The sequence below is a fragment of the Cavenderia fasciculata genome (assembly GCF_000203815.1).
Source record: "Cavenderia fasciculata unplaced genomic scaffold Scf_Dfasci-F-a-25c12.r2-5, whole genome shotgun sequence".
Lineage (NCBI taxonomy): Eukaryota > Evosea > Eumycetozoa > Acytosteliales > Cavenderiaceae > Cavenderia > Cavenderia fasciculata.
Window position 1 is genome coordinate 2,558,106 of NW_004457729.1, and position 10,996 is coordinate 2,569,101.

General features: G+C 36.3%; 6 protein-coding genes across 6 annotated transcripts; 5 read left to right on the top strand and 1 right to left on the bottom strand.

Moving 5' to 3' along the window:
- Nucleotides 1–63: 63 nt before the first annotated feature.
- On the top strand, nt 64–548 carry DFA_01359 (uncharacterized protein; the record flags this gene model as incomplete). Its single annotated transcript, XM_004359266.1, has 2 exons — nt 64–343; nt 418–548. 2 exons carry the CDS (start codon nt 64–66, stop codon nt 546–548), a joined length of 411 nt encoding a protein of 136 aa, XP_004359323.1.
- Nucleotides 549–688: 140 nt separating this feature from the next.
- DFA_01360 (elongation factor TU family protein) lies at nt 689–2,852 on the bottom strand (the record flags this gene model as incomplete). The annotated part of the gene is made up of 3 exons (XM_004359267.1): nt 689–1,165; nt 1,239–1,595; nt 1,920–2,852. 3 exons carry the CDS (start codon nt 2,850–2,852, stop codon nt 689–691), a joined length of 1,767 nt encoding a protein of 588 aa, XP_004359324.1.
- Nucleotides 2,853–3,133: 281 nt separating this feature from the next.
- arsB (arsenite transport subunit B) lies at nt 3,134–4,902 on the top strand (the record flags this gene model as incomplete). The annotated part of the gene is made up of 3 exons (XM_004359268.1): nt 3,134–3,302; nt 3,417–4,646; nt 4,856–4,902. The coding sequence occupies 3 exons, from the start codon at nt 3,134–3,136 to the stop codon at nt 4,900–4,902; spliced, it is 1,446 nt and encodes a 481-aa protein (XP_004359325.1).
- A 488-nt stretch (nt 4,903–5,390) lies between these two features.
- Nucleotides 5,391–7,036, top strand: gacD (RhoGAP domain-containing protein; the record flags this gene model as incomplete). Its single annotated transcript, XM_004359269.1, has 2 exons — nt 5,391–6,069; nt 6,147–7,036. The coding sequence occupies 2 exons, from the start codon at nt 5,391–5,393 to the stop codon at nt 7,034–7,036; spliced, it is 1,569 nt and encodes a 522-aa protein (XP_004359326.1).
- Nucleotides 7,037–7,692: 656 nt separating this feature from the next.
- Nucleotides 7,693–8,866, top strand: gnt1 (GlcNAc transferase; the record flags this gene model as incomplete). The annotated part of the gene is made up of 3 exons (XM_004359270.1): nt 7,693–7,747; nt 7,811–7,954; nt 8,037–8,866. 3 exons carry the CDS (start codon nt 7,693–7,695, stop codon nt 8,864–8,866), a joined length of 1,029 nt encoding a protein of 342 aa, XP_004359327.1.
- Nucleotides 8,867–9,229: 363 nt separating this feature from the next.
- On the top strand, nt 9,230–10,952 carry DFA_01364 (uncharacterized protein; the record flags this gene model as incomplete). The annotated part of the gene is made up of 3 exons (XM_004359271.1): nt 9,230–9,321; nt 9,533–10,427; nt 10,509–10,952. 3 exons carry the CDS (start codon nt 9,230–9,232, stop codon nt 10,950–10,952), a joined length of 1,431 nt encoding a protein of 476 aa, XP_004359328.1.
- Between the last annotated feature and the right edge of the window lie 44 nt (nt 10,953–10,996).

Here is a 10,996-nt window from a genome sequence, read left to right on the forward strand (position 1 = left end):
AAATCCTTTTAATACCATTCGATAATTATTATTCAACCATTACTACAACTATTTATTATTTATATGGTAGATTTACCTGTCATCAATACACCCCGCCGTAATATCACTCTTGCAGTGTACTATGACTCTGACTCTACAGAGATTGAATTCACAGATGTGTCTATTTATGACCACCTTCGTCGGATCATTGCCAAAGATGAAATACTCAATATTCCAGTTGGATTTAATATAAGATTATTTCTTACACCACAATCCAACAATAATAATGATATTAGGGTTTCAGTTGATCCATTGTCTCCAATCACTCTTACCAATGGTGACAAAATCTATGTTGATATTGGAGGTATGTACATTAGAATTTACATTTATATTCTCTCTCATCGTTAATTAACAAAATTCTTTTCTATTTTTAAAAAGATACCAATTACCTACAAATGGTTTTAGAAAAGAATAAAGAATTAGAAAAAGAAGTAAAGAAATTAAAGGAAATAAATGAAACACTTCAAGAAGCATATATGGAGGCACGTTTACATAGGATGAAGTTATAAGGGTGCCCATATATTTAAAATTAATTGTTGGTTTGTTGTTATTTTTTTAAAAAAAAAGGATATATTATATTTATACGATTATGATTATTATTATTATTTATATTTTTCCAATACTACTACTCGTTGTTCGAAAAATTTGTTTAGGCACGTTGACCATGAGCCTTTTTATCTTTGGTAGCCTTGAGACGTTTACCAGTTTCCAATTCTCTCTTTCTAAGACGAATGCTCTTTGGGGTGATTTCGATGAGTTCATCGTCACGAACGGCAGCGATGGCTTCTTCCAACTTTAGTGGACGTGGTGGTGCGAGACGAATACCTTCTTCCTTGACGGTGGTACGCATATTGGTGAGATGCTTGGTCTTGACTGGATTAACGTCGAGGTCACCGGCCTTGCTGTGTTCACCAATAATCATACCTTCGTAGACTTGTACTTGTGCTCCTACAAACAAGATACCTCTGTCTTCGATACTGCTGAGAGCATGCATCGTAGTAATACCCTCACTAATTGAAATAATGGCTCCCTTATCATTATTACCCATTGGACCCTTGTGTGGAATATAACTATGGAACAAATGATTAAATACACCAGTTCCCTTTGTATCATTTACAAGTTCCGACTAGAAATAGAAAATAGAAAATAGAAAAATTAGAATATATATATTAAATTTCTATTATTTGTTTACGACTTACACGAAGACCAATAAGACCACGAGATGGAACTAAAAAGACTAATCTAGATTTACCCATGGATTGTTTCATTTCCAAGAGATCACCTTTACGTTTGGACATTTTTTCAATGATGAGACCCGAGAATTCAGCGTCGACATCGATGATGACTTCTTCTTGTGGTTCGAGGATCGAGCCATCTTGTTCCTTTTTAAAGACGACACGTGGTTGAGAGACGGCGACTTCAAAACCTTCACGACGCATGTTTTCGAGGAGGATACCAAGTTGCAATTCACCTCTACCCTTGACTTCAAAGGCACCTTCACCTTGGAATTGGACTTGCATAGAGACGTTGGATTCCAACTCTTTGATGAGACGTTGCTTGATCTTGAGCGATGTCAATTGGTTGCCTTCCTTGCCGGCAAATGGCGAGTTGTTGACTTCAAAGTACATGGCAAGAACGGGGGGATCGATGGCTTGGGCGGGGAGCGGTTCGGTGATGGTGGGGTCGGCGACCGTGTTGGTGACGGTGGCGTTGGGGAAGCCGGCAATACCGATGATGTCTCCGGCGTTACCCTCTTCGAGTGTGAGACGCTCGACACCGCGACGCGCAAAGATCTTGGTGACCTTGCCCTCTTCGATGGACTTGCCGTCGACCGAGACGACGCGGAGGGGCTGGCCAATCTTGACGCTGCCGCTGTAAACCTTGCCCGTGACGATACGGCCGAGGAACGGGTCGGTCTCGAGGTTGGTGACGAGCATCGAGAAGGGCTTGTCGACCTCGACCTTGGGGGCGTGCACATACTCGATGATGGTGTCGAGGATCGGGGTGATGCCCTTTTGGTCGTCGCCACGGCTACGCACGGCCCAGCCCATACGGGCGGATGCGTAGAGTGTGGGGTAGCCCATCTGGTCGTCGGTGGCACCCAGCGTGGCAAACAAGTCAAAGATCTCATTCTCGACCTCGTCGACACGGATCGTGGTTCTGTCCATCTTGTTGATGACGACGATGGGACGCAAGCCAGCTGCCAACGCCTTGGACAACACAAACTTGGTCTGTGCCATGACACCTTCTGTCGCGTCGACGAGCAACACGACACCGTCGACCATCGAGAGGACACGCTCCACCTCACCACCGAAATCACCGTGACCTGGTGTATCGACAATATTCAACTTGTAGTCTTTAAAGTTGAGCGACGTGTTCTTGGCCATAATCGTAATACCTCTCTCCTTTTCCAATGCGTTGCTGTCCATGACACGCTCGTTCTGTGTGTCTTTGAGCGTACCGCTCTGTCTCAACAACTGATCGACCATACTCGTCTTTCCGTGATCGACGTGAGCAATAATAGCAACGTTTCTAATCTTTTGAATGTCGTGTGTAGTTGGAGCAGTTGCATATGATCTATCGATAATCTTAAAGTTATTATTAAACATTGATGTTGACATTGTCATCATTGTTCTATTATAATTATATGATGATGAAGTAGTAGAAGTAGAAGTAGATGAAGATGATGATGATGTGGTCTTTGATAAAGTTGAAGTTGTTGTCAACTTTGTCAAGTTGCTGGTCAAACCACCCTTGGTAACATAGCTATTTAAACATCTGCTACCAACTCTATTCAATGTTGATTGCATCATTTTTGATTATCTACTATATCTCTCTCTCTCTCTTTAAGAAGATTAAACACAAAGATAAGAAAGTAACACGCGCTTCGAGTAGATTCATACATCAAGCCGACCGAATGATTCAGCTATTTTTTGACGACGAAAAAATTTCATTTATTTTTTTTGTGGTGGATATTAGGGGGTGTCACATCTCACACTTTTCACTTATATCTACACTATTTTGAGGGTATAGAGATAATAAAAAAAAGAGATAATTACAAATAATAATAATATTTTGAATATTTAAGTAGTCCATGGGAAAAGGAGTAATAGATGTAGGAGAAGCTAAACCATATTTTGCAGTGGTGATATTCACAGTCTCACTCATCATTATATGTTCAAGAAATTTTAAATGGATGCCAATTGGTAGAGCTGCAACTGCTCTTGTTGGTTCTGTAAATATCAAAAATAATACTATTAATAGTAAAAACAAATATGTTGTAAACTCCTCCTCCTCAACTTACACAAGTTATATTTTGTATTATTACACTTATTTTATTCATATATGATAGACAATGATGGTTTATTTTGGTATAGTACCTGCAGAGGAAATAGGGAGTGTTGTCAATTGGGATACATTGATATTATTAATGTCAATGATGATGTTGTGTAATTATATGGAAAGAGCCAATGTTTGGGACATGGCTTCAAAGATGTTGTTGTACAAGTGTCGATCGAGTGTAGAATTTATGGTGCGAGTATGTGCAATCAGTGCATCGATGAGTGCCGTCTTGACAAACGATACTGTATGTGTCACTATTACACCCATTATTATACAAGCTTGCAAGTCTACCAATCTACCATTATTCCCATACCTCATGGCAATTGCTACGAGTGCCAACATTGGCAGTGCAAGTCTGCCAGTTGGAAATCCACAAAATATGATCATTGCAACTGCCTCTGGTGTCAAGTTTACCCTATTTTTCAAAGTGTCCATCGTTTCAAGTCTAATTGGTGTCGTCATCAATACTGCACTACTCTATCTATACTTTAGAAAAGAGTTGTCTCGTCATCAATTAAATTCCACCACTCCAGCCATCGCTGAATTGTACTATAGTCAAGATTTAAATCATAAATTTATTGAAATGAAAGAACAAGAAGAAGAAACAGAAAATATCCAACTTCCTACCAATATTCCAATTGATTCTCCTTCAATTCAAGTTTTAATTGATGAACAACAAGAAGAAGAGGAAGAAGAGATGGAAATTAATTTAAATCATTCAATGAATCATCTTTCAAATAGTCGTGGTAGTGTCACAGGTATTCATATTGACAATATAAAGAAGAATAAGAATCGAATAGAAACCATTAAAGATCAATTAAAATATGGATTTATATTGATTGATAGATATAAAGCAGGATGGATATCAATATTAATTTTGGTTGGTTTTTTTGTTGGATTTCATATGGGATTTACAGTCATGATGGGAGTATCTATATTAATCCTTTTAGAGAGAAGGGATATTACAGAGGTACTCAAATCAGTTGATTGGGAATTACTCGTATTCTTTGGTGGACTATTTATCTTGGTCGATGGTTTTGATCGAGAGTTTTCATCATATGCATGGGATTTGGTTGAACCATGGGTTCCACTTACACCAAACGCCTTGAAAATATTTATCTTTACCGTCATGGTCATGATATGTAGTAATATCTTGGGTAATGTTCCACTCGTACTTGCACTATGTCCAAGATTCCTAGAAGCTTCTGCTCCTCCTTTTACATGGTTACTTTTGGCTTTTGTTTCAACTGTTGCTGGTAATCTAAGTATGTAATACATACAGATTTAAATTAATACTATCATAATCATCATTATTGACACTCATCATCACTTGATGTAATTTCTTTCTTTCACTTTAAAAATCAAGCACTGGTTGGAAGTGTTGCTAACTTGATCGTTGCCGAGAAAGCCAAACTAGACTATCAAATTGGTTTTAGAGATTACCTAAAATTTGGTGCACCTTCATCCATTATAGTAGTATCTGTTGGTGTTCCATTAGTTGTATTACTTTCCAATTTATAAATAACCAAACTACCACCCACACACAAGATGATGGATGAAACATGTTGGAAATGGAATAAACAAAAAAAAAAAAGAAGAGACGATTCGATCAAAACGAACCTCCCGCGTCCATTATAAGAAGCCGATTTTTTTTAATTATTTTGAATTATTATTGGGGTAGAGGTGTGAATCTTACAAACATGTTATTTGAAATACTTTGACTTTAACATCATTCATCATTTATCATTTGACACAGCAGAGCAGAAAGAAAGATAGATATATTGCAGTGTCTACATATAATTAGTTTTTAGTTTCTTTTTTGTATAGTTATATAGTTTTTTTATATTAGTTTAAGTGAGGTGAGACGGCCTTACCCTTACATCGAGTTAAAAAGACTTTTCAAGAGCCGTTTATTTGAAATTCTTTTCAAAAACAATTTAATAGTCGTCGTCTCTTTCCTTGCTGTGGCAACGAAGAATCTAGGTGTCCTCACGACTGTCGTATATATCATGAGTAAAAGGTTTAACCTCCAAAAGGAGTTTGAAATTAGTTCTCCTTCATCATTTCAACACGTACAACATATCGGTGCTGTATTAACTAATACGAATCAACAACAACAACTGCAACAAATAAACAATAATAGTAATAATAATAATACAAATCAAACTGATTTATCACCACCACCAAGAAAAGCATCGATATTAGGACCAGCACCCCAATATACTCCACCATTACCACCACCATCATCATCTTCGTTTAAAAGAAACAACAATATCAATCCTATACCTACTACGACTTTTGCAGCAGCTGATATATCAACAACGATGAGTAGTCCAAGATCAATTCAACAACAACAACAAGCAAAAGAACATCAGATATTACATACTCCACCACAGAGACCTGTACGATTGAACCAACAACAACAGAGAGAGTTACAAAATGCAAAGACAAATGCCAAAGCAACCATTATTTCAAGTAAATTGAAACGATTCTTTACGCACAGACCATCGCGTGATTCATTGTACGAACGACATATCCTCACTGCACCCAATGTCAACCTATCATTTGTCAATATATTCAAGATTATCACTGCCATTAAAAAGGCAAATGCCATAAAGACAGAGGGACTATTCAGAGTCAATGGTAATGCAGATACAATAAGAGCTCTATGGCAAGCTTTAAATGATCGTATGTAAATTAAATCAAATATAAAAGAAGGAATATATATATATTAATTAATATTATATATAACTTTTGTTTTCTAGCTGAAAATGTTATATCATTTGATACAAATCATCATGATTTGGCAGGATTATTAAAATTATATCTAAGAGAAGCGAGATTTCCATTGATTCCAATCGAATTATTCCCCAATGGAACGACACCAACACGTGTCGACGACATTAAAGATTTTGTTACCAAACTACCAAACGAAAACATAAAGATATTGCAATACATTATCGAATTTTTGGAACAGGTAGCTAGCAACTCATCGGTCAACAAAATGGCACCGATGGCTATTGGAGTGTGCTTTGCACCAAATATGGTGCGATCCATCTCATCAGACCCAGCCCAACAAACCACAGACTCATTGACACAGATTCAAAATCATTGTAGTATGATTACAGCAATGATTGAAAACAAACAAACTATATTTGGCGCCACTACATCACCCTCTACACTTTCACCTTCAACTACATCTGATGAACTTGTACCAGATAGAGGAGGAGATTCAACTACTACGTCACCATCCACATCATCCACTTCATCTACGGCATTACCACCTCCACCACCACTTCTTTTTGTACCACCTCCAGCATTACCATCATTCCCATCGTCTAAAAGTATCACTGATTTTAAATCTTATCCTCTTCCACCTCCACTCTATCAAAGCGCTACCAATCAATCGGTCGAAGATCTTCAGGCCATTCTATCGGGTGCCGAAAGAGACGAGGAATGGGAAAACTCTGCACTCTATGAAGAATTGACTAATCTTCTCATCGAGGACATTTCATCTGGCAACAAAGACTATATTACCAATAGATTAACCAATCTCTTCCTAACTGATCCAGACAACTTTAAAGCTTTCTTGCGTGAAACTCTTGGTGTTGAAGGTTTAATTTCTCTTTTGGAATTGGTTTTAACTTTGGAATAAAAGAAGATGAAGATGAAGAAGCGGCGAAACAAAATCACAACTCACACAACACAATACACAATACACAATTGTATCATAGAAATTTTATTATATAATTCAACCCTTACACCCTACACCCTACCATCTATTATTTATTAATTCCAACAACAACAACAACAACAACAACAAATCAAATAAACATTTTGTACAAATATTAATTTATTTCAATTTTTTATAACAACATTGATGCAATGAGTGGTCTTTCAAAGTGTTACTTTTATAAATCCATAAATTAATTATATATAATTCTATTATATGTATCACAATCAGAGCATCAATAACAGAACTAATAGATTTTAGATGAGTTATATATAGGTAGAGTCATGTCAAGAAGGTATCATTTGATCCTGAAATCGCCACCCTAGCTATCACATCATAACAGACATCTACTTTTGTCCTGTTACCCGCTGATACCTTGATCGTAATAGTGTAGTCAAAAAAGTGAACCATGATCAAGGTATCATCGGTTAACAGTAGAGAGTCGATGTCTGTTCTGATGGTGAGCACTGTGTGTTGTCGTAATATATAAATATTATAAGAATAATAATAATTAAGTGCAAGTTATACTAGAACCAAAAATGCTACATTAATATTTCATTTTCATTTCATTATTCATAATGTCACAAACAGATAATACAATATTTGTATCAATTGCAAGTTATAGAGATCCTGGTATGTAAAGAATATATATATGATAATAATGAAGATTATTAATGAATCTCTTCAAAAATGTAGAATGTCAATGGACAATCAAGAATTTATTTGAAAATGCAGATCAACCTGATAATGTATACATTGGTGTATGTTGGCAATACGATATGAAAGATAATCAAGATCAACAATGTTTTGTCTATACATCTGATAGATTTGATAAACAAGGTAAATAATAATGATATAGACTTTAATAAGTTGGTTTGTTTTTCTTTCTTTATCTTTAACTTTTTTTGTTTCTTATTATTAGTTAGAAGAATTGATTTACATTTTACAGAAGCAAAAGGACCATGTTTGGCAAGACATTTAGCACAAACGTTATGGAAAGATGAAAAGTACTTCTTACAGATTGATAGTCATATGAGATTTATCAAGGGTTGGGATAGCAAGTTGATAGAGATGATTGAGCAATGTCCACTTTCCAAACCAATCATTACATGTTATCCAATGGGATACACACTACCAAACAACGTACCAAAACATACATACCCTACAGTGTTGGTTGCAGATCGATTTGCAGAAGACACTATGATTCGAATGACTGGTAAATTGATTTCAAAACCACTCAAACAACCTTTTACATCTAGATTCTGGGTGTCTGGGTTCTCATTCTCATCGTCGGCAGTCATCAAAGAAGTACCATACGATCCTCATCTCGACCACCTCTTTTTTGGTGAAGAGATGATCATGACGGCAAGACTTTGGACAAGTGGTTGGAATTTCTATAGTCCTCCCATTGCATTGGTATTTCATCTCTGGAAACGTGACTATCGTACCACTTTTAGAGATGACTGTTCCACACCAGTACACCAAGCCATTCAAAAGGAAAAGGAACAACAGAGTAGAAATAGAATCAATCATATTTTACAAAACCAAGTGACCGCCAATCTAGACACCGAATCCATTCATTATTCATTGGGTAGTGAACGTACACTTGAACAATACAAACAATTTAGTGGAGTTGATTTAATTAAAAAGGAAATCAACCAATTTGCAAAATTGGGTGGTATGCATGAATCTGATTTCTTAAATTCAATCATTGAATTGGCTATTAAATCTCAACAAGGTGTACCAATATAAGTATAAATAATATTAAATAATAATAATAAACTTTCCATCAATCTCAAATGTACACGAAAGATCTGTCAAGTGATCCTCAATCAATCATGATGCACTCTAAAAAAACGAGTACGGAGAGAGTATTGAATTTTTTTAATTTTTTTTTCGATAGAGTCGTCTCTCTCAAACCTCCTCCCAATATAATTCTCTTCTTTTTTGTTTTAGAGTTTTGTGTATCCTTTACTACTTTTACTACTATTAATAACATAATCAGAAGTACTTGACTCAACGCACAGAGAAGAGAGAGAGGAGAGAAGCCGACAGACAACTTAATACTACATATAGCATTATTTTAATCAACCAAACAACAACAACAATACAACAATGTCAGCACAAGGTGGAGATGTCGAAATGGACAAGCAAGTCGAGCAATGGAAGATCAAAAAGTTGATCAAGAATCTCGAGTCTGTTAGAGGGTAAATTGAAACGATAAGAGATCACTTACACAACTTGTTTTGGTTGGATTAACAATAATAACCGAATGAAACGACCGACTACCCGACCGACAATCAAATGATCGATCGATTGTCGGGGTGGTTAGTCATTCATTCATTATATTGTTATATTAGATTGTAATACGATTATTAACAATATATACCTACTACCCTTACTTGATTATATCTTTAGTAATGGTACATCAATGATTTCATTGATCATTCGTCCAGGAGACCAAATTGCAAAGATCAATAAGATGCTTGCAGAAGAATATGGTACAGCCTCTAATATCAAGTCTAGAGTGAATAGATTGTCTGTACTCGATGCCATTACATCGACACAACAAAGACTCAAGCTCTACAACAAGGTGCCAGAGAATGGTCTTGTATTGTACTGTGGTACCATCATGACTGCCGAAGGCAAGGAAAAAAAGGTGACCATTGATATCGAACCATTCAAGCCAATCAACACCTCTCTCTACCTCTGCGACAACAAGTTCCATACTGCTGCTCTCGGAGAGTTGTTAGAGTCTGATGAAAAGTTTGGTTTCATTGTTGTCGATGGTAACGGTGCCTTGTTTGGTGTCTTGGCCGGTAGCACCAGAACTGTATTACATAGAATCACTGTCGATCTTCCAAAGAAGCACGGTAGAGGTGGTCAATCTGCCCTTCGTTTTGCTCGTCTTCGTCTCGAAAAACGTCACAACTATGTTAGAAAGGTTTCAGAGTTGGTAACTCAATTCTATATTACAAATGATAGAGTAAGAATTATAGTAGTAGTAGTAGTAGTAGTAGTTGAAGAATACTTGGTTGTGACAACAAATACTTACCAACCTATACTTTTTTTTTTTAGTCCAAATGTATCAGGTTTAATTCTTGCAGGTAGTGCTGATTTCAAGACTGAATTGAGTACTTCAGATATGTTTGATCAACGTTTGCGTGATAAGATTCTCAAGATTGTCGATGTTTCCTATGGTGGTGACAATGGTTTCAATCAAGCTATCGAATTATCACAAGAAGTTCTTACCAATGTTAAATTTGTACAAGAAAAGAAGCTCATTGCTTCATTCTTTGATGAAATTGCTCAAGTAAATATAAATATTAAATATATATATATATCTCTATCTATCTCATATACAATACTTACCTTTTGTTTTTTTTCTTTTTAGGATACTGGACGTGTATGTTTTGGTGTTGCAGATACATTAAGAGCTTTGGATATGGGAGCAGTTAGCACATTGATTGTTTGGGAATCACTTGAATACAACCGTTATGTTCTTCGTCTTCCAAATGAAGAAAAGGACACTATCATCTACCTCAACAAACAACAAGAAAAGGATCAATCACATTTCCGTGACAAGGAATCCAACCAAGATTATGAAATCATTGAAGTCATGTCTGTGGTTGAATGGTTCGCCAACAACTACCGTCAATTCGGTGCTCACCTCGAGTTTGTCACCAATCGTTCACAAGAAGGTTCTCAATTCTGCAAAGGTTTTGGTGGTTTGGGTGGTATCTTGCGTTACAAGTTGGATCTTGCCGAATTGAATGACTTTGATAACATAGGCATCAATGATGACGAAGACTATGATTCGTCAGACAGTGATTTCTAAATTTAATTCATTTTTTTTTTTAAAAATTATATTTATATATACCT